Genomic DNA, 25,387 nt, shown 5'->3' with positions numbered 1-25,387 from the left:
TTGCTGTGCAATAGTGATAGCAACCCATTTTCAGACTGATATCAGCAACTTGCACAGATTAGACAGTGTACCATTCTTATTCTAAAATGATTGTGAACAACAGTGCTTAATAGTGAGCAATTGGTTTACATAATTAAAATATGAGCTCTACATATTGTCCAACACTGGTGCTTTTGACAGGGTTTAAACAACAAAAGATTTAGACATTTGAAACCATGAAACAACTATGCAGCAGAAATATGGTAGATATGAATTGCAAGTAATCATAGCAAAAATGAGCAATTTTATATTATACCATTCTAGGCTAACAGACAAATAAATTGTTTATTTTGGTAAAGCCTTGTTTGATAAACCTTGTTTGGACACACATCTTCACTGCATCCCAACATACAGAAACCATGCCCAATAATCTACGCATCGCTGCCACCCTGTATGCTTAGAAACAGAAACAAAGTACAGCATGCAAGGACTTCAACCATGTTTTATTTCAATTTGAAGAACTCTCTACAACACTCATAACAAGAAGACTTTACACATCCATAAAAAAAGGGTTAGAAAAATTGGAATTTAGACCCTTGTTGTATGGTGCAATAGCATGAAAAATGGAACATGCACATCAAGTCAATCATAGCAAAGATAACAGCTCCACACAGATGCATTTTTCATCTTGTGCACACAACCTGCAATACTGAATGCGGTGAAAGAAAAAAAATTAAAATTTTGTCATGTTCAATGAGAAAAGCCAGCTCTTCATGACACGTCAGTTCTTAGCTTCTATATACATTAATGCAGTGTACACAAGCAGCTAGCACTAGAACACAGGACAAAGAAAATGACTTAAGCACTGTGTGAAACACTGAACAGAAACAAAAAGTTGTTGACCTAACTTTGAATAAAACTAAAGCATAACACAATCTATACGTGGCAGGCCACAAAGTGGGCAGGATTTGACTAATGACTCATCTGGGTCTCCGTTATAGAAATTGATCAAAAGTACTAAAAAGATATATTTGTCTATGGTCAACAACTACTACAAAAAAAATGAGAAGAGAAAAAGCAATCATACTACAGCATGCCATTGAAAAAAAAAAAATGCAAATTTCTTTCTTAAACTAACCTTGGACAAGCACCTTACAATTCTAGCCTACTATGTACTAATGCAAGTCCCCGTCTCAAAATTAACCCTGGGTCATCCATTAAGTGTGATGTTTGAACAGGAAAAAAATGATATGATATGTCTAGCCAATGAATGACTGTACATCACGCAAATACTCACAGTTTGGACCAAAATTTGTCATTAAGTGTGTACCACATGTATTTATGCTTAGCCCACCATTTCAGATACACATGCTAAAACTATGTATCCAAGGGCACAGCCATGACAAGACAATCCTCCAATAACATTTCCAACCCGAAAAGACATTACACAGGAAGATAAGCATACAGCACCAAAGAGAATGAACTGTGTCAGCAATGTTTTGTTACTCATGACAGCCAATGTTCCATTGAAACTAAGGCTAGTCAGCAGCTAAGGGCAACGCACCGTGACATTTATATGAAGTCAAACTGCAGGTAAGCCCACATTGCTGAAACAGTTCCTTCCTCCCTTTATGTGGACTCGGCAGCATTTTCTAAGCTGCAGCATACATGCAACTTGCTGCATAAGATGGGCAGCATCCACCTGTATGTGAAGTATGAAGTAGGCATTGACAGGCTTCAATGCTACACCACATCAACACTTGCCTGGATCACATGTCCAAGATCTCGCCTCACACATTCCACAGAGATGCAAAAAAAAAAAAAATCGTAACATTGTCTCTTTTTTTTTTAAGAAAAAAAAAAGGACAATTCAGAACTCCTATTTTATTTTGTGTATTCAAGTGCTAGTTTAAGGTTTATGTAAAACAAAAGCAATCTTCTTGGGCAATGCTCAGATGGCTATAATGGGCAAGTGGACGGTGTCAAAGGATGCACCACGCCACACACCACAAAGGTGTTAATAGGAGGGGTGGTCTTGCTTGGTCCTTAAGGTTTTCTTGTGTGTTGCTTTGCAGAAGAAATTGGAGAAGATGGGTCAACTTTATTATAGAAACTACATACTTCCATCAACAGACCTCGTTTGTCTTGCCTCAAAGCAAGACAAAAACTGAGACTTGTTTGGCAGCAATTTCATGTAGCACATTTTCCAAAGTTAGCAACTCCCAGGCTGCCATCTATGATAGAGCAAAAATCTATCTAATTAACTGTGGGCTTATTCTGTCTGCCTAAATGTGACCTTAAGTTTTATTTCAGATACAAGCTCTACATAAATGCGAAAGGCATGAACTCTTGCTGACCTTTGCTATACAGGTAGTAAGCAAAAAAATGGTAAGTGCTTTGGTGGAGTTAAAACAAAAAATCACTTCAAAATTAGCCATCATTTGTGTTTAGTTGACTTTTTTTTCTTCTTTGTTACTGTTATACACATGAAGCAAAGATGACAACAGTGAAAGCCGAATTTCTACTTCTTCCTTCCTGTGTCTCGTATGTGACCTAACATGACTATTTACCCAAAGTGGATACAGGAAAAGAAAGAGCTTGCATTTGTAATTTTCCAGCGGAAAGGCAATAGGCCACATAGCTATGCTCAAAGAATTATGCAAGAAAACTAAAACACCGGTTCTTTCGATGAAACAAATTAAATGTCAACTGTACGATGACAGTATTGAATGTACAATTCTTCCTATTCAACTGTTTTATACTACCTAGATGGCAGCCTTTCTTCAGCCTTTTGGAGTTGTTAACTGCAGATTGCTTGAGCAGATGTTGTTGAAAGGAAGAAAAACAGTCAACCGTGACCCGGATTTGAATGGTCGTTGTTGTTGCTGCTGCTGCTACCACTAATGCTCCTGACCCAGCTGACCCAGACCAAAGTTAGCAGAGGAGGAGCATCAAGACCTTTTTTTTGATGGTACACTAGAATTGACCAAAGCAGGTGGGTGCCAACTGGCACACGGCACTACAAAGGCTGTTTTGTCAGCAGTGATCACAGAAAAATTGGGTCACTGAGAAGCAGCAGTCATGATGTCCTGACCATTGGACTCGAGCAAGTTGGGGTGCACACGCAGTACTAGTCGGGGACAGAAGACGATGGGGGAGGGCTCACTCCAGCCGTTGCTACCTGCGCTGGACCAGGCCGTTAGTCACAAGTGCTATTTCAAGCTGGGCCAGCAGGGGCAGATGGTCTGATGGTACATGTGGATGTGGACAGCCAACCACCTTGTTCTCCTGCAGCCAGTGGGGATCCAGAGGGCCTAGTACCCCTAGCACTTGCATGTGCTGCCGTGTGAAAAAGATGTAGTCGATGACTCCTTTGAAGTCAAACCTGCATATATGACAGTGACTCTATTAGGCATCTTTTGTTGCTACTACATGCACATTATGCAGTCAAGTCTTCAAGGTGCAAAGAACCGTGTGAAAAGTAAAATGTAACATCAGTGTCAATGACCTTCAAAGCGACTTCACACAACATGTTAAAGGGCCCCTAAAGCTGCTCTGATTGTTTTTTCAAACAACATTTGTAAGGGGTTTAGAAGAATGACTTGTTTATATACCAAACAGAGTGTCTGCATCTCACTTGTCAGTCACGACAAAGGTCCAATGTTCGTTGTGACCAATTGTAGCACTGCTGCGATTGGTCGAACAAGAACATATGGCTTCTGGTTAGTCTGCAAGCAGCTGGCTGCACTCCATTGCTCACACGTATGTGATTGCCAGTCTACAGCTGCCGCCCATAATGAAACTGCTAAATAACTTGTGCATACCAACACAGAATCGACACCAGCACGATTCGTACGAGCACGGGCCATCGCGGCAAGAGTGGGTAGCCGAGAAGCACGGTGTTCATAAAGTTGCGGTAATCGGAAAAGCACATTGGCAATAACGTATGTGTCACGTGAGATTGGGAGGTGCACTTGACGAGGAAGGCAAGGCGACTTTGGATGAGGAGACTAGCTGACAAGTGATGGGTAGCAAAGGAAAGAGCGAGAGGAACAGTCACCCAACATGTTAATTCCGCTATTACTGCACCGTTTCAACAAATTCCTACCGCTTTGTGTTTATTGTAGACTTGTGTACAACTTCCCCACCGCAACTAAATTTTGACCTCTGGGCGGTTTAGGGACCTTTTAAGGCATGGAAATGTCAGAGGTGGTTCAATCAACATAACCAAATCCATTTAGATGCACAAGAGAAATTACAAACAAAAAGTGTGAGTGCCTTTTTGCTCTCTTTACGCGGACTTTGCAGCATGTCCAACCTCTCAGCTTGCAAACAGCAAGGAATCACATGATGTCTGGTGAACAAATGGAGTGGGTGTTGGTTCACATAAAACACTCATCGGCAAATGTTACACCATGTGTAACCACGAACAAGGTGTTGATACACGAACAAGGTGTTGATACTAAAACACTGTTTTCTGAAGTTTAAAGCAACTTCAAAATTATGGCTTGTCTGTAGATCACACACCGTTGCATGAATCCTATTGCTTCATAATAAACAGAGCTTGGTATGTGAAATATGCACATACTTATGCAGCTAAAGTAACAGCTCAGTTAAATAACAAGGGTTTGATGAATCAAGATAAAATTTATCTAGAACTATCAGTCATAACTGTGCAAAACAGACAAAGCATTGTCACGGAGTATAATTCCTTTTGTGGTGATGTGACTGTGCCTGCACCTAACCTCTAAAAGGTTTGCTTAGATTGCCTATGTTGCTTTCAACTTCAGAAGACTAAACTTTTTATTTTTACACTTATCTTGCAGTATCATGGCATAATGTTCATGCCAAAGAGGTGCACTCAGTAACAATAAAAAAGAGTGATGTAAACCTAAAGCTGATATATATATATCTGGCCACGTCACCTGACTGTCAAATCTTTTGGCCTATACAATGGTGATGGGTTCACAAAGTACTGAAAATGTCAAAGTACATGCACTAAGCCAACTGAATCTCATTTTGGTAATAGTAAAAAATTTTTTAAACATAACTTCCAATGACACTGCAGTTCTGTAGGCACGTGGTAGCTGCATGACTGGCCTTATATCGCTTTCTGTCCCAGCGACCAGTTTACTGGACATGCCATAAAGGGCAGTGCAGAAAAGCAAGCCGAGCCACAATAAAAACCAAAACCATTTTTGCAGCTTCTTTAAGAGGCGAGAAGTGTAATTTTGAATATGTTTCCTCCCTCAGCCACACTTTCTTATGGGGACGCCTTAGAATATGGGTGCCATTCACTAGGAAAAGCGGGCGCACGGTGTGGTTGTGTATACAAAATCTTCTTAGGAGCTTTCTTCGTGCACTTCAAATATTTGAAATTATGTGAGCTAACTGATGTCCTCTTAAAACAATGATGCAAAAAGGTAGCTTTTGTAACCAGCAGTTTGCTCAAAATGTGAGAATGTTCTTATGTCTAGTACACTGGACACCAGAATTAAATTGGGTCACATTGTGCCAAACATGAAGGACACATATGTTTTGGCACATACAGCACAGTTTACAACAACACTACATGAAGCATTCCCCCCCCCCCCCCCCCTAAAAAAATCAATGTCAGTGTTCAGCATTATTTGGTCTACCTTAAACAATGTGATTCAATTGCACAAGCAGAAAAAGGTGGTGTCGCCACTTCTGATGCTACAGTTAGTACACATAAAGCCAAGCAAAGATGGATACACTAGTAATTTGCGTTTTTTGGGCATCACAGTAGTACTATGTGATAGTGTTAACGTGTGACACATCTTCCTTCATTCAAAACACACCAGAACAAGCTTTTGACAAGTGTTTTACCTGTGGAGAAAAAAAGTCCCACGCGAAAACTGTCTTAATTTTTTTCTCGCTCTTCATTGTGATATGCCAACATATATATGTGCTGCATAATCCCAGAGCATAATTGTAATTACCCTTCCTCAAGCATTACTGCTGTTTACATAGGTGCAACATGCTGAACAGGCAATGAAATATATCCCCGTTGAATTTGTGCAAAAAGGCTCAACTCAACCAGAGAGGAAGCTCCTCGATTGCTAGCGCTCACGCAAACGCTATCTTGGAAGACATTAGCAGGCAGCCCGCTTCCTTCAGACTGAGATGAGAGACAGCAAGAACACAGCTTCGCTCCTTGCAGCAGCCGTATTTCCTTACTCCAGCGTTTTGTAGTTACGCGAGATGAGATAGAAGGGAGTCAACTGCTAGCCTTACTTCGCATAAAATTCCCATTTCTTGCTATCACATTTATTGCTTCTTCCCTGTGGTAGGAATGAATTTTTTTCATGCCATCATTAACGTTATGAAAAGTGCACCAGGTGATGAGATAATAGGAGCTCGCAAAAATGTGCCATGCTGCGGATGATAGTGGCATATGAAGGTACCATAGGCTGCTTGGGAGAAATTTTGGTGCAGTAAGGCGTTTTGGAGCTGGGTAGCACAGCAGAAGCGGATTAGTGCAGCATGGTGCAAATGGCCCAGCCCTTCCGTCTCTGTTAACCTTAATGTAAACACATGGTTAATTTTGCTCTTTGGCCTCACTGAAATAGGGCTGCCATGAATTACTTCAAAGAGTAGTGTGTATGTTTTAACAGCATTCTGCATAACTAATAATTGAAGGAAAGTGCCAAGCCAACTCGCAAACTCCATGAAGCAGTTCACAAGCTTCCAACGTGGTCTATCTGCTAGTACGAAATGACCTTCAACATGGTCTATCTGCTAGTAAGAAATGATCTTAAGCTGTACCAAATGCTGTGCACTCATGAATTCTGGCAGATTTTCAACTGACAACTAATACAGTCAAACATTACATTTTAAAGTGAATACTCACGTAAAATTTGTATAGGGCATGACTCCTTCTGCATAAGCTTCCTTCATCTCGAAGGGATGAGTGTATGAGCCACCTATGAGGGAACCAGATTCCAGGCACATCTTACGCAGGCAATCTTTGTAGCCAAGTTCTTTAAAGTCAGGATGGTCGGCCGAGACATGGCCTGTTTTCAGGAACTCAATAACACCTGGAAACAAACAGCCCATCTTTAAGTGAGAAAATGAGCGACATTCCACGTTCCAAACTGATGGTAAAGTGTTAACATGAAGCAGTACAAGCACAAATATTTACAGTACAGCATTCTACTTTACAGGTGTAATCACCTGAAACTGTCACACCTGCAACTGCCACAACTTCATTGCACTGCAGCAGCATGACTAGCCAAGATCAAACATCACATCAAAACATAAAATTTTTTAGTGAACCTAGCAAATGAAGCTACAGGCATTCAAGGAGCAACCATAGAGGACACACCTCAGACATGCTTTTACTATCTTATTGCCAGACATAAAAACAATCTACACATACAATCACTCAAGTTTTGTAATAGTAATGACAAAATACACACAAATGCACTGTCCAGTAGTCATATAAAAAACATGTGGCTTACATAATTAAATTCTTAGATTTGTATTAACAAAAACCATATGATTATAAGGAACACCACAGTGGGCAACTCTGAGCTAATTTATATCTAAGTACATGGGTGTTCTAGCATTTCACCCAATCAAAATGTGGCTGCCATGATTGCAAATCAAACACACATGCCCAAGCTAAGTAGTAGTATGACATGTTACCAGCTAAGCTACCAGGGCAACTTGTCCAAATAATAAGCATAATATCAATAGCTCTATGTGAAATACAGTCTTGTTTAAACAGATGCAAAACTGGATATGCACAAGAAAGCATGCACTAGATTCCATGTCTCTGGATTACAAAGCTTTACCCTATCATAGAGAAGATACCTTATGCAGCTTCAATCAAATTCTACTTACACATCTCTGTGGAACAGGTGCTGCTCCAAAATATGATTTCAGTATGAACTGCCATGACTAGTCATACTATAAAAAGTGATCATGATGATGCCAAATATAAGGTTCAAAGTGACTTGACAGGCTGTAGCAATCTTCTACACTTAAGCTGATGGGGGCTCACTAACATAGACATTTTTGGTGGTGATGTCCATGAGAGTACAGTAGAATTTCGGTGACATGAATCTCAATGGGAAGTAAAAGTATTTCTATCACGAAAAATTTCCTATCACCAAAAAGCTAGTGAAATCCATTTCAAGCGTCACTATACGCACAAAACATTTATTCCCACAGAAAGAACTCGCATTTGCGACACATAGGAATGGACCACTAAGGCAAGGTGCAGCTGGCTTCTGTGAATGCGAGCATCAAGCTCCACTTGAGGCCAACTGCAAATTAAGCCTGCTACCCCCACAGTAACAAGGGATCAACAGGAATGCCCATATGCTCTGCGCCTTTTTTTGACTTGCCTCTTATCTACCGCTGCTTCAGTACCTTTAGAGCTGCACTATCACTATTGAAGATTGCATTGATAGCGGCCATGGTTTCATAGGCAGTGGTTGCAGCAAAGTCATTTCATTCTCAATTAGTGGGTGCTGGCTGCACACATGCTATCAGAACTGCCTCGTTGCTGTCTATGATTATTTCTACTGCAGTTTTGTCCGCAGTGGTTGTGGCATGCACCATCGCTTTAACCTGGTTAGTTTTGGATGCGTGCATACTTTAGTATTTTCATCATAGCCATACGTGATAGCACTGAAAGCGACCGTTTGTACATCTACAGCGGTTGTGGGCCACGATAAGCACAGTTTTGACTCTGTATGCATTGACTATGCGCATACTTCTGGAGCATCTGGAACTTGCAGCTGTGGGATGCCGCTCAATGGTTTCGGTACCCAAGTTCATATAATCCATCGTGACCAAGAAAAGTTTCCAAATGTTCGGTACTTTCACCGGGGAATCCAACGTATTCATATCAGCCTGAAGTTCGCATAAACTAGTTTTGCATCACTGAGATTCTACTGTACATTGCAGGTATCACCCACAATAATCATAATATTTAAATGAAACATTCCAGTTCTCATAGATTAACTCCAGGCCTTTTGCATGGGAGTAAGTTATTTTACCTTCCAGCAAGCCAATACTTGCAGGCTGTTCTCGAAATAGACTCTTCTGATGTCTTATCGGCATGAGAAGTTGCATAATATTCTGCAGGGCATCAGAACATGTGAACTGTGTGGCCCAAGTATTGAGGTTGAAATATATGAACTAGTGTATCATGTGCAGGATAGTCTCATTGTGATAAGGTAGCACTGTTTGCGATGACCCCCCTTGAAAATTGCAAAATAGCACTCATTGAAACTCTGTAAGAAGCCTCCATGAATGAGCAACACTACCAGCATTCCTGCATTCTGCTTAGAAGTGTTCAAAAAAAAATTTCTAAAAATATTTAAAAAATATTTAATGCGAACTCACACTTAATATTCGGATTTACTTCGCACCCAAATTTTGGCTATTTGCAAAGCTCTAATATTTATAAATGTAATCTGTCCACTAGCATGCCAAGAACTATTGTGTAGAAAGTGGAAGAGAAGGCTAGGCTTCTATATTAATTAAATGGGGCTGAACAGCTTATGGCACTAAAATTGAATGCACACCGCCCCAATATTTATTATCTCCTGTTTGCTTTAATAGGAACACCAGTAATCAAATACACATTGTTATTGTAATAAAAAACAGTGTTAGCAACAAACCAAATTCATCTTTACAGGATGACTCACCTGAGTTGGGGAGGGAGTTCATGTCCCCACAAAGTAGGAGTGGAATGCTGGAAGTGTCCAGTACAGCTCGACGGTGCAGCCCTCCCAGAGATCCAGCCCTAAGCAACTGTACAGCGTCATCCACAATGATGCGCAGCTCCCGCATCAACATCATTGTCTGAATCAGCTTAACATCACAGTACTCAGGGTCCCAGTGAATATGTGCTGTGCACACCAACAACGGTGGTTGGTACGGTAGCAGGCTCTTGTGCTCCGGATGGGCTGCACCATCACACAAGGACATGTAAGGTAAGCATACTTTCAGCATAAAAATTAGTAGCAGGCAAACAAAGAAAGGAGCCATAAAACATGCATGTCTCTGTGTCTTGGTATTTGCGTCTTCATGCTACACTATAATGATTACCAAGAAAGGCTGTTTCCCGAGGAAATTACTTATGTAATGGAACAAAAAAGCCTAGTTGAAAGTGCAAAATGTATGTCATAATGTGTGCATATATGAGCACCCTCTGCGGCATGGTATGCTGTCCTCACACACTTGAGCATGGCTTCCGAGATTGCGTGCTGGCAGGTTTCTCTCCGGCCCTCCCAATTGATGCATTCCCCAGCAAAATAATAAATGACGCCTCATGTGCCCAGGTACTGTGTGAGGGCGCGTTAAGTGTGGATTTCAGCGGCAGCGGAGAGCGCGGCAAAATGCAGAGCGATTGACTACCAGCGTGCATGTGGGTATTTTTTCGTGTGCAAGAAAGAACAAGCCCCCGTATCTCCTGAATGCACTGAAGGCAAGCATTTATTTCTTTTGTTAGTGCATTTAGAAGAAAGCACCACAACTGCTCAATTCGATTCTGATGATACTATTGCTTTTTTTTTTTCATTGCAGGGTCATTCCACACTAACCGTCCCAGCCATTTTGGCGACCATCTCAAATGTATTAGAAAAAAAAAACGTGCTGGTTTACTACACTCAAAACAGTGAACTGCTAGAATATTTCGGACGGAAAAAATTTTTTGATCCCGTGCGTGCCTTCTGAACTTTCAAGAATGTCATCTGGGCGTTGTTTAGGAAAAAATTTATTTTAAAACAACCACTGCCTCTTTATATACAAAATTTGATCAACATATTAAGTAAAAGTGCTTGTGTAAGGTGTTTGAAGCTCAATAATATTTGTGCAGTATTTCTGCCACATACGCTTGCAAGAATTTCCCCAAAATGAGTTATACTTGCATTTTCGTATTGCAATACTGCACTTTGTATAAATATCTGAGCAATGAATACTTACTCCACAGATAGTATATTTCGTGGAAAAAATATTTTTCGACCTCTCAAGCTGTCAAACTTTACGAGAAAAAATCACAAATTTCATAAAATCTTCATTTTTGTCCATATTCAGACACAATTTACACCATGTGGTGGTTCATTTAAAAATCCCTTTTATACCTAAATCACACACAAATAAACAGTTCTTTTTGTGTTGTCAGTTTTATCATTACGATTTTTGTTTTAAGAAAGAAAATATTTTTTTAAAGTTTCCCATTGACTGCAATAAAGAACTTCAAAAATGATTTTCTTAAAACAAAAATTGTAATGATAAAACCTGCCATGTAAGAAGAACTGTTTATTTGCTATCGATTTAGGTACAAAGGTGGTTTTTAGTTGGCCCACCAGATGTTGCAAATTGCATATGAATATAGATAAAAGTGATGGTTTTGCCAAATTCGTGATTTTTTTTTCTCGTAAGGTGTAACAGCTTGAAGGGTCTCAAAATATTTTTTCCACAAAATACACCTTTTGTGGAGCAAGTATTCATTGCTCAGATACTGATACAAATTGCAATAGAAAAAAGTCCAGGCATGACACATCTTGGTTAAATTCTTGGAGGCATACATGGCAGAAAAATTGCTCTAATTTTACTGAGCTTCAAACACCTTATACAAGCATCTTTACTTAACATGTGGACCAAATTTGATATATAAAAGAAGAGCGGTAGTTCTAGAATAAATTTTTTCCTAAACATCCAGACGATATTCTGGGAGCTTCATAAGGCACACACACGACCAAAAATTTTTTCTGTCTGAGATATCCTACCAATTCACTGTTGAAATATCCTAGCAATTCACTGTATTCAATGCATTAAATCATCATGATTTTCTTTTTAAATACATTTAAGATGGTCACCAATATGACTGGGACGTTTGGCATGGAATGACCCTGCAGTACCTTTCATCTTGGAGCGAAATATCATGATGTGAGAAATATAGAGATGTTTTGGCATCCTTCCTTTCTCAAGACGTGTATGGGTAGAAACTGGTCAAGCTGCAAACTTGACAGATCCAAAGTGGTAGATTGTAGGCAATTACGAACCCAGCCCTTCCCCAACCCCATTCATCTTAGGAGGATATACCCCGACGTATATCCAGATGATACTTGTAAATTATGCGGCTAGACTTGCACATCACTTAAGAACATTCTCTGGAAATGTGGGATTCTATGAGAAGAAAATGCAGTCTCCCCAGATGAAGCTGTGATGTCATGGACAGCCGTGTTGCGCAGCTTTAACCTTCATGATCAACTGTGGGCCACCAAGCAAGCCCAGGAGGCGGCAAGAAGACAGGCCACAGGGGGGGGGGGGGGGGGGGGGGGCAGCCTAGGATCAGGTCATAAATTTGGAGCAGTTTTTTTTTAATAAGGTTGTCACCACCATCTTACAGATATTTATAAGGTGATCAACACAAGCATGGTTGCACTCTAGAGAGAAACGCTCAACATCACTGACTGCCCTGGTCATGTCACTGAAGTAGGGTGAAGTCATTTTGCTGGAATATTGTTGCAGGCTTTGATCAGTGAACCAATGTTTACTCCACACATTCACAAAGAAAGTGGCTGAGTTGTCTCAACTTTGCTTATGTTTTGGTGGCACAATGGCAATATCAATATCATCTCTGTTTACTGTACTCTCAACTGCATTCAAAGGGTCACACATGCAACAGAATGACATCCTTCTGAAGAAAAAAGACATATATCCACCCAGAGAAACAACTGAAAAAAAAGCGCTCATTGTGACTACTTGTATGCAACACACAAGTGTTTTATATTAGGTACACCAAACTTTGAATACATGCTGCATTCTTTCAAAAAATGCTTAGGATTTCCATGTTCGTTACAATGTCTAACTAAACACTGTAAAACCCCCAAAACAAATGGGCAACCATAAATGAATATTTAAACGCCCATGTAAACTGTCCAGGGCCGTCGCACTACCAGCGACATTCAGTTTAGACGCACGGCGACCGTCTCCACCCTACTCCCTGTCTTTTGCTTCTGTGGTGCGACGGAAGGCTGTAAGAAAGAAAAACTGGGGAAGCCTCGTGGGCAAGTGCGAAGCCTTGTGCACTAAGCGCACACAGCTTTCACACCAGACTCGGCAGCATCGCTGACATCATGAGAAGAAAGTGTGCTCATGCCGAGTGCCGAACTTAGTCGGCTCTGTTAGCGCTCCAGCGTGCACTATATCTCAATTCCTTGTAACGCACTTATGCTACAGTGCTCGCGCGATTACCTTGCATGGTTGTTCTGCAGGAATTCTGTGAAAAGAAGAAAAACTTCAGCCTCGCCGCTGCACACACGCAAAACCGTTTTTGCGCTGTTGTATCGCTATTATTACTGGTGTTGCATCTGTGAATACACTGTAGAGCTTCGAAAAGTTCCGTTTATATATCACTGGTCTTTTCAAATGTTCATGTGACCAGGACTATCAGAACTTATATTGAAGTTTAGTTAGGTTACACATGATATAGTTGTTGCTTTCTTTCATATTGTATAGAATCCGACAGATTACTGGAGTTTAATGGGGTTTATTGCACGTGCCATATATTCATGGTGCGTGCGATGTAATCCTGACAAGCAAGTCTAATATTGTATGGCATCTGATAGATTACTGGAGTTTAATGGAGTTTATTGCACGTGCCATATATTCATGGTGCGTGCGATGCAATCTTGACAAGCAAGTCTCATAGCGCTTGGTTCCTCTGCGTTTTTGCGCTCTAAGATATAGGCATGTGTAACTGTTATATGCACATTCGTACATTTTTATCTCAGGATCCCTTGCATATACACCGGATAAGAGTACCCTCCTGACTTGTCAATGTAATAATTTTCGTACATATATGTTTTACGCATTAACACAGTGACTAATTTTAGGCCTCGTTACAGCTGATTACATATCCTAGTCTCCATGTGACACTGTACACTGAACACACCACGTTTTTGGCACTCTTTGGCTTGAACTGGCCCTTGCACTATGGACACCTATTCAACCGACCAGCTGCAGACGCCGTGACTACCTCCACAAAAAATTAAAATGAATCCTTTATTAAATACCAATTATTTATTAACTAACTTTCAAACTAATTACAGTTATTTAAATAAAACTCTGACAATGCACTATCTTTTTTTTCGTGAAAGTGACGTGAGACGCTGTTTGTTCTCTTTAATTTCAGGAAGTTGTCATACTGCTGCATACCTTTCCAAGTCAAATAGGAAAAAGAAGCTTGGGATCAGCTTTCCTGAATTTTATCATGCCCAGCCCAATAACTGTACTCTTTTTTTTTTTTCCTTCGCTAACGCCCTCATACTGTGCACCCCACAAACTCTGAAATACTATAGTGTTTCTAGGAAATGCGGATCTCTTGCACTCTTGCAGAGGCAAGTGCTCTGTAAGAGTGCAGAGCCCTCTTGCAAGGAAGTGCATATCTTGAAAAAAAGGATAAAGAAAGAGACCATTCACTTGAGAATAAATAGGCCCCAGCATGCACTTTGCCTCTCGCAAAGAGCATGCTGACATTTCCACGTCAGTGGAAGTTATATAAAAATGCGAAATCATTTTTTCCTCGCTTTATGATGGCAAGCACCGTGGTGCAGAGTAGGAGCGGGCCACGCCATCCTCTGAAATTATACTTTGTGCGATTGGGACGGCCGGAGAAAAACCTACTGACACGCAATTTTGGAGGCTCTGAACTGAGAGAGCTTAGAAAAACAAACAAGCTGTCATACAATTTCAGCAATAGCCAGCCAATCACCACAAGGTCATGAATATTCCCTGTAAAAGGTTTTCAAATTTATTTGTTCTTACATAAAATCTTATCAATCACTGTTGCCACTAGCAGGACCTTGAGACCTTACCCAATTTTACACTAGTCCTACTGCATTCAAAGCTGTGTGTGAAGCATATACAGAACAATGCCCACCAATCAATGCTGAGACTTTTTATTTGCATGACCTTTAAATTCGTTGATGCAATCATCTTATGACTGCCAATCTCTGAATCAGCATCGGCACCAAATCGTAAATAAGATTTCCATTTTAAATTTTGCCATAAGCAATGCCGAGTAAATCCACCTAGTAAGTCTGACCAATGGTAATGATGTTTTAAAGTGTGTAAGAATACAGACATAGAAAGATTGGATTGTCTCTTTGGCAACAATTCGGCACTTTGCTGTCAAAACTGGAATAGCCTTTGGCTCCAATATTGGTCACAATATTGTCCAATTATCTGTCATGGTTATCTACTGCAATTAAGATACCTTGCCTGTCACTTTTAACCTCACAGTTATCCAAGAAAGGGTGTCGAAAGACAGCAGATTGGTTTAATGACACGTTGCACATCACTACAATGAACACATTCAGTACAGCATGGAAGTATGCACAGTGGCAGCCTTTCAGACCTCAATGCGTTGATTGGTTGTTTGAAGTGGTCAAGCAGTAGCCATTCTATGCCAGAGGTCAAGCTAGTGCACTGGATGCACCTTGCTTTGCAACTTACACAAGGGTACTAAAATACCTTATGCGATTCTATTTTATTGGACTTTTTTTCTTTTGTACTTGTAAAATGCTATAAAAACACTACTGGCATGCTTCACAATATCTATCACAGTGGTTCTCAGCCATGGATGTGTCGGGTACTCGTTGTGGACTGGTGGAAGTGATGGGGGACCCCTTGCAGTGGAGGGGAAGGAGGGCGGTACATAGGTAAATAACATAACTGGAGCGTGAAACTGGTGCCTTTAGCTACCAAAAACATCAAATAAACATGCCACATAACTTCATTTTCGACAGTTCATCAATACGTGGCACAGTCACGCTTAAAGAAAAATGCGGGTGAGGGTTTCGCGGATCATAAAAATGGCTTCGTGGACCCCCATTTGAGAACCACTGATCTATCACAACAGCTCAGCTTGCAAGATACTAATCCGTTGGTATTTGTGCACATTAAATTCAGCATAAAAAAAATCTTTGCATGTAATTTGTCATGCACACTTTAAATATGTCATCTAAGAAGGTTTGACAACTTGAGAAGGTACTACACGATGCATTCCCTACATACACGCAGCTTCTGAAAGGAATACATGAATATTTGGGAACGCCCCACTGAAGGACCAGGTTTTCCATACTGCCATAACTAGGTGGCAATAATGTAGGATAGACGTATCATACATACAGAGAAATGTCAGGCTATCCATATGCCCAAGTATATGACTAAATAACACACAACCTGAATGTTCTCGGTACATACTTATCACCTCATAAAAGGCCTGGTTGTATTTGCTTGCTTTGCAGTGCTACTAATACGGTGACAAATTTAGTTGGCCCAAAATATAACACAAACAATTGACCTGGGTAAAATTCTGTTTACAGTGCCTTACAAAAAAACCCATCTGCTCAAAAGATCAACACTAACAATTGACCTGGGGAAAATTCTGTTTACAGTGCCTTACAAAAAACCCATCTGCTGGGCAGCAGTGTCCCAGATCTAAATGATGTCAGCACCTAATGTGAAAAGCAATATACTTTCAAGAATAAATTACTTAACCGATTTCCAAAGGGGTACCTGTAATAAGATCAGTTTGCCGTTTCGGCGCCTGGGGGCGTCGATGTTTGCAATGAAATAAATACGGCGCACATTACCCAGCCGGTCAGTGTGTGGAACCCTCCAACGTACGTGAGTGTGATTCAGTCCGGTGACCGTCATGACCCGCTTATCCCAAGTGGCGATGAGGTTGACTGATGAACCAGACAAGAACAGCACAATCACACGTTGTGATGTTCGGCATCGGGAAGCTGAATTCGTTCGACCTGAGTACATCGGAGTGGGCGGAATACCGTGAGCGGGCCGAGCTGTACATTATCGTGAACAACATCCCAAGCGACAAGCAGGCAGCTGTATTTTTGACATGCTGCGATCCAGAGACTTATTCTCTGTTACGATCCTCCTAGTACCAAGCAGGCCCTCCCAAGCCGGACTGGCCGAAATTTTTACCACACTTAGCAAGCACTACGCCCCTTGCATATCAGAAGTAGTGCGAATTTTCAATTTTTTTCTCAAGGCATCAAAAAGAGGGGAAACCGTAAGTGGCTACATTGCCTTGTTGAAGAAATTAGCCGAAGACTGTGATTTCACAACATTTCAAGAGCGCTTGTTACACGGCCAGATAGTCAGCGGAATCAATGACGTAACTGTGCAAATACGGCCGTTTGAAACGACGTGTTTAACCTTCAAAACTGCGAAGGACACCATCGTAGCTATGGAGACTGAGCATAAAGATTCACGTGCATTGAGCTGTCAGCAAACACCGCAACTATCAGTCGAAGTTCCGGAGAAAGCGAACATCGTCACCTCAGGGAAAAATGATAGCTGTGCCTTCGTTGCAGGGGTTGCTGTAGGCACGGCAGCACGATCTGTCATAACTGCCGCAAAAAAGGCACCTTGCAAGAGTTTTACAGAGTTCAGCCAGGGAGCAGAAATTTAGAGCGGAGCCAGTCTAGTCGCAGCCGATCTAGTCGCTTGAACAACCTGGACGACCTGCCTGTCTTTGCTGAAGAGCCCGAAGTTTTCGACTTGTGGACGCTTCACACAACTAGTTTAAAGCCAATGCGCATAGCGGTTGAAGTTAATGGCAGAACCCTCGACATGGAGTTGGACACCGGCGCTGAGTGTGTTGACCATTGATGATGAGAACTCTGCCGAGTTTTTTCCATCGGAGTTATAGAGTATGCAGCTGAGAAGTTTTTTCCGGCGACATGAAATGCGTCCAGGGAAAGCTGGAAGCATTGGTCAAACTTGGTGACAAGGAGCGCCAGCTACCACTATTTGTCAAGAAAGGGGCGTGTCCCGCACTGTTCGGACGAAGCTGGATGAAGGCCTTCAAGCTAGGCATCGCTCTGATAGAGGGAGTCTGCGTCGTGAAGACTACAGAAGACCTGGTAAGCCATTATCACGAAGTTTTTTGAGAGCAGCTTGGCATGTTTCACGGCATTGCCGCTTCTATATCTGTACAAAAGGGCGCGAAGCCACGTTTCGTCAAGGCACGTTCGATACCATTGGCTTTGCATAATCGAGTTTTTGAAGAACTACAGAAGATGGAATGAGAAGGTGTTATCAAACCAGTGAAAACTTCTCAGTGGGCCACGCCCATCATTCCTGTATTTAAGCGTGACAGCCAGGTTCAGGTCTGCGTCGATTTTAAAACTACCATAAACCCGATGACAGTCATCGAGTCCTACCCTATTCCTAGGATTGAGGAACTTTTTGCGCGGCTAACAGGGGGCAAAAAGTTAACCAAGCTCGACTTGGAAGACGCCTACTAGCAAATTCCACTTTATGAGGAGTGCCAAGAGTTAGTCACTATTAATATTCCGAGGAGCTTATACCGATTCATAAGGCTGCTATTCGGGGTTTCATCAGCTTCGGCTATACTTCAGCAAGAGATAGAAAATCTTTTGCATGATCTTGACCATGTCGTAGTGTACTTTGACGATATTCTGGTCACGGGAACCAGTGACAAAGAGCGTTGGGAGAGTTTGGGTCGAGTGTTGGATTGCCTGAAAACCACGGGACAGCGACTGAAAACCAGAAGTCCAGTGCTTGAACCCTATCATTAGAGCGGCCGGGCTGCATTCGAACCCGGCTAGGACTGAAGCAGTGCTGGAAACCCCCGCACCTCAAGCGGTCAAGGAACTTCAGAGTTACCTCAGGTTGGTTAAATTCTACAGAATGTTTTTGCCAAACCTTGTGCAATATTACAGCCCCTCAATAGTTTGTTGGCGTCAGAATCACCATGGGGCTTGGAAACTGAGGAAGAGCAGGCATTTCGAAGAAGCAAGAAGCTTCTGGCTTCTACTGCGATATTGACACACTTTGACCCAGGAAAGCCAACTGTGCTTGTCACTGATGCATCTCCTTTCAGTATTGGAGCAGTACTGGCACAAAGAGAGTCATCTGGAGAAGACCGCCCCATTGGTTTTGCTTCCCGCAGCCTGACAACCACAGAGAAAAACTACAGCCAATTAGATAAGGAGGCATTGAGTTTTGTATTTGACCTTACAAAGTTCAGGCAATATTTATGGGGCCAAAGGTGGGCCTTGTTGTTGTCAGGGTACAGTTACAACTTGAAGTATAGGCCGGGTTCACAAATTGCACATGCCGATGGGTTAAGCCGGCTATCTCTGCCAAATGACGAAATTGTTGTTGATTGCCCTGCCAAGTGCTAATGCTGGAAGGTTTACACCCAGTAGTGCTGTCGTCAAATGCTGTTACGGCAGCCACCTCCAGAGACCCGGTGCTGTCGCAAGTAAGAGCAGCATTGTAATCAGGCTGCCAGATAAACCTAGGGTCAGAGGGAAGACCCTACGAGATGTGTTTTCATGAGATGAGTGTGCAAGGAAACTGTCTATTGGGGGACAACAGAGTCATTGTTCCAAAACCCTTACAAGGGGAAGTCCTCCGGTTGCTGCACGAGAGTCATCCAAGACTGTCCAAAAAGGCAATTGCGCATAGCCATGTGTGGCGGCCTGGCTTGGATAACGATATAGCGATAACTATTCAAAGATGGCGTAGTTGCCAGGAGCATCAAAAAGTGTCACAACCAGTGCCTGTCATGCCCTAGCTGTTTCGGGAGAAACCATGGTCACGGCTGCATCTGGACCATGCCGGTCCTTACAGGAACACTTTTTTTTATCCCAGCCACATTCCCAAAGTGGACTGAAGTATTCCCGGTCTTTATACCCTCAGCTTAAGCAACTATTTCCTGCATGCAAATTATGTTCGCAAACCAGATGTGGTCGTGTCGGATAATGGGCTAGCATTTACCAGTGAGCTCTACTCCTTCCTCAAGAAAAACGGGGTGAGATGAATGCTATTGCTGCCATACCGTCCAGCGCCAAATGGTGCTGCAGAGCGGGCAGTGCAGGCTATCAAAAACAAGTTGTTTAAGGCTGGCCCTTGAGATATTCGCACTCAAATTGCCCGCAAGCTCTTGACTTGCAGGTCAACGCCTCAAGAGGTGACGGGTGGCTGTTCGTTGGAGCTGTTGTTGGGGCGGAAGCTGAGGACTTCGTTGGACCTGCTACACCCAGACCTCAGGACTAAGGCACTAGAGAAGCAGCTTAAGCAGAAAATCAGATATGACCAAGGAACAAGACCCAAAGTTTTGGGGTCACCCCGGTGATCAGGTGTTCGCAAGGAACTTCCGTTCAGGTCTTGTGTGGCTACCTGCAGTCGTCACCAAACGACTCACTTCGTCCATTGACGTGCTACTGGAAGACGGACGGCGTTTAACTGAACATCTGCATCACATCCACCCGCCGCCTCACTAGAAACTGAGTGCAGACAACCAAAAGTCAAGCAGCTACAGGTTTCACTCCAAGCTTGGATGTGGGTCAAGGACAGCTAACTCCTGATCGCCTTCACGACACAGAGTCTAGACAGGATCCCAGGAAAAACGTGGTGACGGAAACGGGACTTGCTGTCACAGCACCCAATACACCTGTCCTGCGTCGAAGTACCAGAAGTCGTCGACTAGTATCGCGCTACCCACCTTAACCATTGTTTGCATCCAGTAATAAGGAGGGGAGGAATGCAATGAGATTAGTTTGCTGTTCTGGTGCCCGGAGACGTCAATGTTTGCAATAAAATAAATACGGTGCACATGACCAGCTGGTCAGTGAGTGGAAGCCACCAACGTACGTGTGTGTGATTCGGTCCGGTAACAGTCATGGCCTAGAACTTGGTACACAGTACCTAAGTATGAAATATAGCATAGTTTGTGCTACCAACACAGCTGCTTTTCATACCATTCTCTATGATGCCCTCCCTGATCTGTAAAAGGGCAGCCAGACCAATGTTGTCCTTGGTCATCACTCGGTTCAGCATATCATCTGAGCCATCTGCATTAGCCATGGCCAGCTGATTGAACTCCACAAGATGCTCCTTTATGAGTGCGAACCTGCACATCACACAAATTTCAACCCAATTAATGGGACTGACAACATTTTTGCACAAGCATCAGGTTTTGCCAAAGTTGTTGCAGATGACTTGTCAATTTGGTTCATCAATGCAATAAGTTAAAAAAAAGTTTTAATTAGACTGGCATTTTGATGGGCTTGCATTTTTCCTTCTTTTTTCTTTTTCAAGCGAAAGTTTTCTAATTATCTTGTTGGTACTTTTATAACCTTTTATATAAACACATGCATGGTAAGATGTCCTTTACTCATTGTTTTGCTAATGTTTTTTGCATGTTTTTGCTCCGTTTACCTATTATTTTTACAATTTGTTGTAATGATTGCATCACAACTTGTTTGCATTGACTTCTCTCTATGTTATATTTATAACCTTGCTAAAACCCTTAAGGGTATTTTTGAAATAAACTGGAAAAAATATATATATACACTCCTTCTTCCCAAGCACTGGATTTATTTTGCTTTTATTTTTACTTTTGAGTCAACAAGGCACTTTCTCTTGCACATGTGATTAATGTTCGAATTGTCATTGGGAGATGCCACCTTTATAAACATAGCATGAAAAAGCATGAGCAATAGAAAGTACAATGTAAATATGGCCATCTTTGAGCGTTGAAAAAGTGTTTGCATCTATGAAACAGAACATGAAGACCATAACAAACAATGTCTTTAAAAGGCCAGTAAGCAACCTCGTCGTCCGAAATTTCTGATGGAGAAATAACTGTGCACTTGTACAATATAAACATAGTCCCGCAAGAACATTCTCAATAACTGCTGTAATAAGGAAGTTACAGGGTTTAGACAGACATGCTTTGGCTGGTTTCACATTCTCACTTGTCCATCTCACCCTTTGCCTACAGCCGAGATGGGTTGTTGTAGCCCTTTGTCACAACTACGTTCACTTCGTCAACTTAACACGATGTCAGCGATACGTAATCAGCTCGCAGCCAACGACAGCCAAGGCTGCTTCCCCTATTTGCGCATGTGTCATAGTGGTGCGAGGAGCACGAGGCAATGGTGAGAAATGCACCTTATCCCTAGTGGTAAAGAAGCGAGAGGGTTTTTCATTTCAGAGGTTTTCGTTCTGGCCATACCGTTTGTCCCGGTAGACTTAAGCTATACAAAATGGCAGTGGGCAGCTCCTGAAAATGCAAATGCAGAAAGCGTGATCAAAACTGCAGCACCGTAGGATCAAGGTGCTGTTTCGTAGTGCAATGGACCAATCGATAAGCTCAGTGGTGCGTACTATTGTCCATGGGCAAGACTTCACCAATGTGCATACGAGGAGAATTTGACAGGCATAGAAAAGAAGTGTGGGAATAGATTTTCAAAATGGAATGTCTGTGCGATGCACAGCACTGCAATATTTGAAAAATGTGATCTCTGTAGTTTATCATACGAATTAGCGAGCTTGTTTAGGGGACGTAAACAAAAAAAGTTGGAGCCTGTTTACGGGCTCTTTATGCTATGACAAAGTACTGACATCTAATTATGTTAAAATTACTTTAACAGTGTTAAAGAGCCAGTAAACAGGCTCAGTCTTTTTTTTTACATTCCGCAAACAAGCTCGCCAGCTATACAGTAGACTGCGAGGATCGCATTCCCCGAATGTTACAGAGTTGTGTGCCACGCGGACTCTCTATTTCGAAAAACAATCCTGGGCATGTTTCCCACACCTGACAAATCATTTTCGTACGCGCACAGTGACAAAAGCTTGCTTATGGGTAACTTTACGTATCACTGAGCTCATTTATCGGTCCTTTGCCCTATGAAATGGCACCTTGGCCCAACAGTAATGCAGCTTCGGCTGTTTTGTTGAGCCCGTGACTACCATCTTGCTACTTTACCACTAGGAAAAGGGTGCTCCTCGAACTGCGTTTTCTCCCCGAACCACTATGACACGTGGTCATGTGGGGGATGCTCTGCTCGGTCGTTGGCTGTGCGCCAATATGTCACTGACGTCGTGTCACGTTGCCAAAGTGGGTGGAGTCTTGATGACTTGCTACGCCCTTCATCTCCCTATGGCAAAGAAGGGTGGCAAGGGTGCGCAAAAATTTGAAACCTGCTGAAACGAATGTTTTAAACCACGTAACTACCTTATTATGGCCCACATTTGCAAAATTTTTTCTGCAGCATGTTCACATAGCAAAAGTGCACATATTTCTTTTCATAACAATTTTTAGACCTCGGTGTTGTTTACTGGCCTTTTAACAGCAAAAATATTGCTAAAAGTGAGCTAAGCTTGTTCAAAGCAAGATTAACCACCTTCACAATGATGAGTTTTGTTCATCCATAGAGCTTAAAGGGGTAGAGTTTCTGCATTTGTGGTTACTGGAAAATGGGGGAAATACAAGAGGTTCTTGTATAAATGAAAGCAGCTATGACAGTGACTTTTTGAACATTGTACCCATTAAACCAGCACTACAGCAAAAGCACTTCTGATTAGTCAACAATGCACAACACTCATACAAGATGTGCAGAAATCACTACAATGTCCTCTCACTGATCTTGCAGGTGATCTCCATTGCTGAGAAAAAAGATGTTACCACTTGTTCATGAAGCCCACCACAAAGTCTGCCCTTAGTTATCTTAACATTCAAAGAAGCTATCTTGAACTATTCGAAGTAAAGGATAATATAGATAACATCTAGAACTATTACATGTTTTTATCCTTAATAAAAGGTTTTTGCTGAGGACGCTATTACAGTGACACATATAACTTGATTTAAGTAGCCAACTGCTTTTTCAGATATGCTTGCACTGAACTTTGGCACTGCTAGATCGGTGACATAAGTGGTGACATAAGTTTTTATGCTGCACTTATCGCGGTCAATTCTTCGAACATAATGTACATGCACAATGTTACTAAAATACAGAAAATGCGGCCACCATGAACATAGTTACTATATTTCAGGTTGTCACCTTGCTTCCATAAAACATGTTTTGAGGCCTGGCGAACGTCTACATTTTTACCACGTAACATGGCCTGCATTAAAGAAATTCCTTCTACTACATAAAGAAAAGAAGCGTAAACATAAGGGCTCGTTTTCTTTGTTAGACACAATATTTATGAGAATTTCAGCTACATGACATTTATTTATTTGTTTTTTTTTTTCTGATCAGATTCGACCATAGGTGTGCCTCTGTGGTAGAACATCTTGATTTCCACACAGACAGCCTGGGTTTCAAATCTCACTCATACTGAAGTTTTTAGTGTTAATTTTATTGGCAGCTTTCTCCATTTTTTGGTTATGCAAAAGGTGACATTTTTTGGCTTCCAACCAAAGAGGCAGACACCGACACCAAAATTTTTGCGAAACGAGCTCTTTAACACTATTGCGTTCAAGTAACACACAGTGCTAAAGTATAAATACAAGTGAAGAAACAGTCGTGTACCCGACAACGTAATTTGAGAGCATGATCCAAGGCACACACTGAAAGTTAGTTGTAACCTCCCAAAAAAATGGCCGTAGAAAGTGAGCGAACGAGCGAAACAAGTAGAGACCATGTTGCTATAATCGAGGTTTCGAATCCGACATAGTGAATTGAATCAATTGCATGCGATTATTTTTTCTTCATTGGGTATAAACCAATGTTCACTGTGACGAACCGCCAAAGAAATTTGATGCAATTCAATAGGTGGGAGCAAGCTTTGAATCGCAAAAAGAAAAAGCTCACTGCTAAATACCAAGTCCATAAGTCCATGATATTCACTAGCTCCCTGCAAAGGTGGTTTGACTGCAGTGAAGAGATGCTAAAAAAAAAAACCTATCCAAGCATAATTGTGCATGACTTATCTAGCAGTCAGCAATGCTACTTCAGAGGTAACTTATTTCTCATATAAAGCTTATGTACCTGCAGCAGCTGGTTATGCTGCTATCTTTATCGAATACTGTAAATCATGTACAGGCCTAAGTAGGGGGCGTACAAGCAGTATCATATATTGGCAATAAGCGATAAAGAATCATTTAAATCTACTCCAGTGCAAGAAAAAATGGAAACTTGAATGAATATGTTCCAATAAACATGTCCATGAATTAGAATGATGATGACAAGTGCGCTTTGATGTTGCAGATGATAGATAGGGTGAAGGGTTAGTTGCTAGGTCCCTATTCGGAATCAAGATAAGAAACTGGAAACGTAAAGAATGTCATCAGCCTAAATTGTTTCAGAAGGTCAGGCATACGGAAAAAATATTGAATAACTAAATTTTGCAGTTTTTCTCTATCCTTACGAAACAGATCAATACTGTGTTAAGTAAATGGGTCCCAAACAATGAATGAGCATTCAGGTATTGGTCTACCTTAATCATCGCATTGTATGCAAGTAATTCTATTTAAGTGGGTGACTTTTCAAGATTATATCTGAAAACAATACACCTCACGGAATGCAGAAAAGCAAATGTTATCTTCATGCAAACACCAGGACAAAGT

At 41.7% G+C, this 25,387-nt stretch overlaps 1 protein-coding gene across 7 annotated transcripts in view; it reads right to left on the bottom strand.

Moving 5' to 3' along the window:
* Positions 1-463: 463 nt before the first annotated feature.
* The window catches only part of twin (CCR4-NOT transcription complex subunit 6-like twin), a 264,806-nt gene continuing 239,882 nt past the window's right edge, over positions 464-25,387 (bottom strand). For all 7 annotated transcript variants that reach the window (XM_075878739.1, XM_075878738.1, XM_075878735.1 and 4 more), the window contains 4 exons: positions 20,790-20,941; positions 9,666-9,926; positions 6,854-7,040; positions 464-3,364 (listed from right to left, as the gene is read on the bottom strand). In XM_075878739.1, coding sequence (XP_075734854.1) covers positions 3,157-3,364; positions 6,854-7,040; positions 9,666-9,926; positions 20,790-20,941 — 808 coding nt within the window. In that variant the 3' untranslated portion in view covers positions 464-3,156. The remainder of the gene's footprint in view (positions 3,365-6,853; positions 7,041-9,665; positions 9,927-20,789; positions 20,942-25,387) is intronic.

Source organism: Rhipicephalus microplus, chromosome X (assembly GCF_043290135.1).
Source record: "Rhipicephalus microplus isolate Deutch F79 chromosome X, USDA_Rmic, whole genome shotgun sequence".
Taxonomy (NCBI): domain Eukaryota; kingdom Metazoa; phylum Arthropoda; class Arachnida; order Ixodida; family Ixodidae; genus Rhipicephalus; species Rhipicephalus microplus.
Note: the sequence above shows the minus strand (reverse complement) of the source record. Positions and strands in the feature narration are given on the sequence as shown.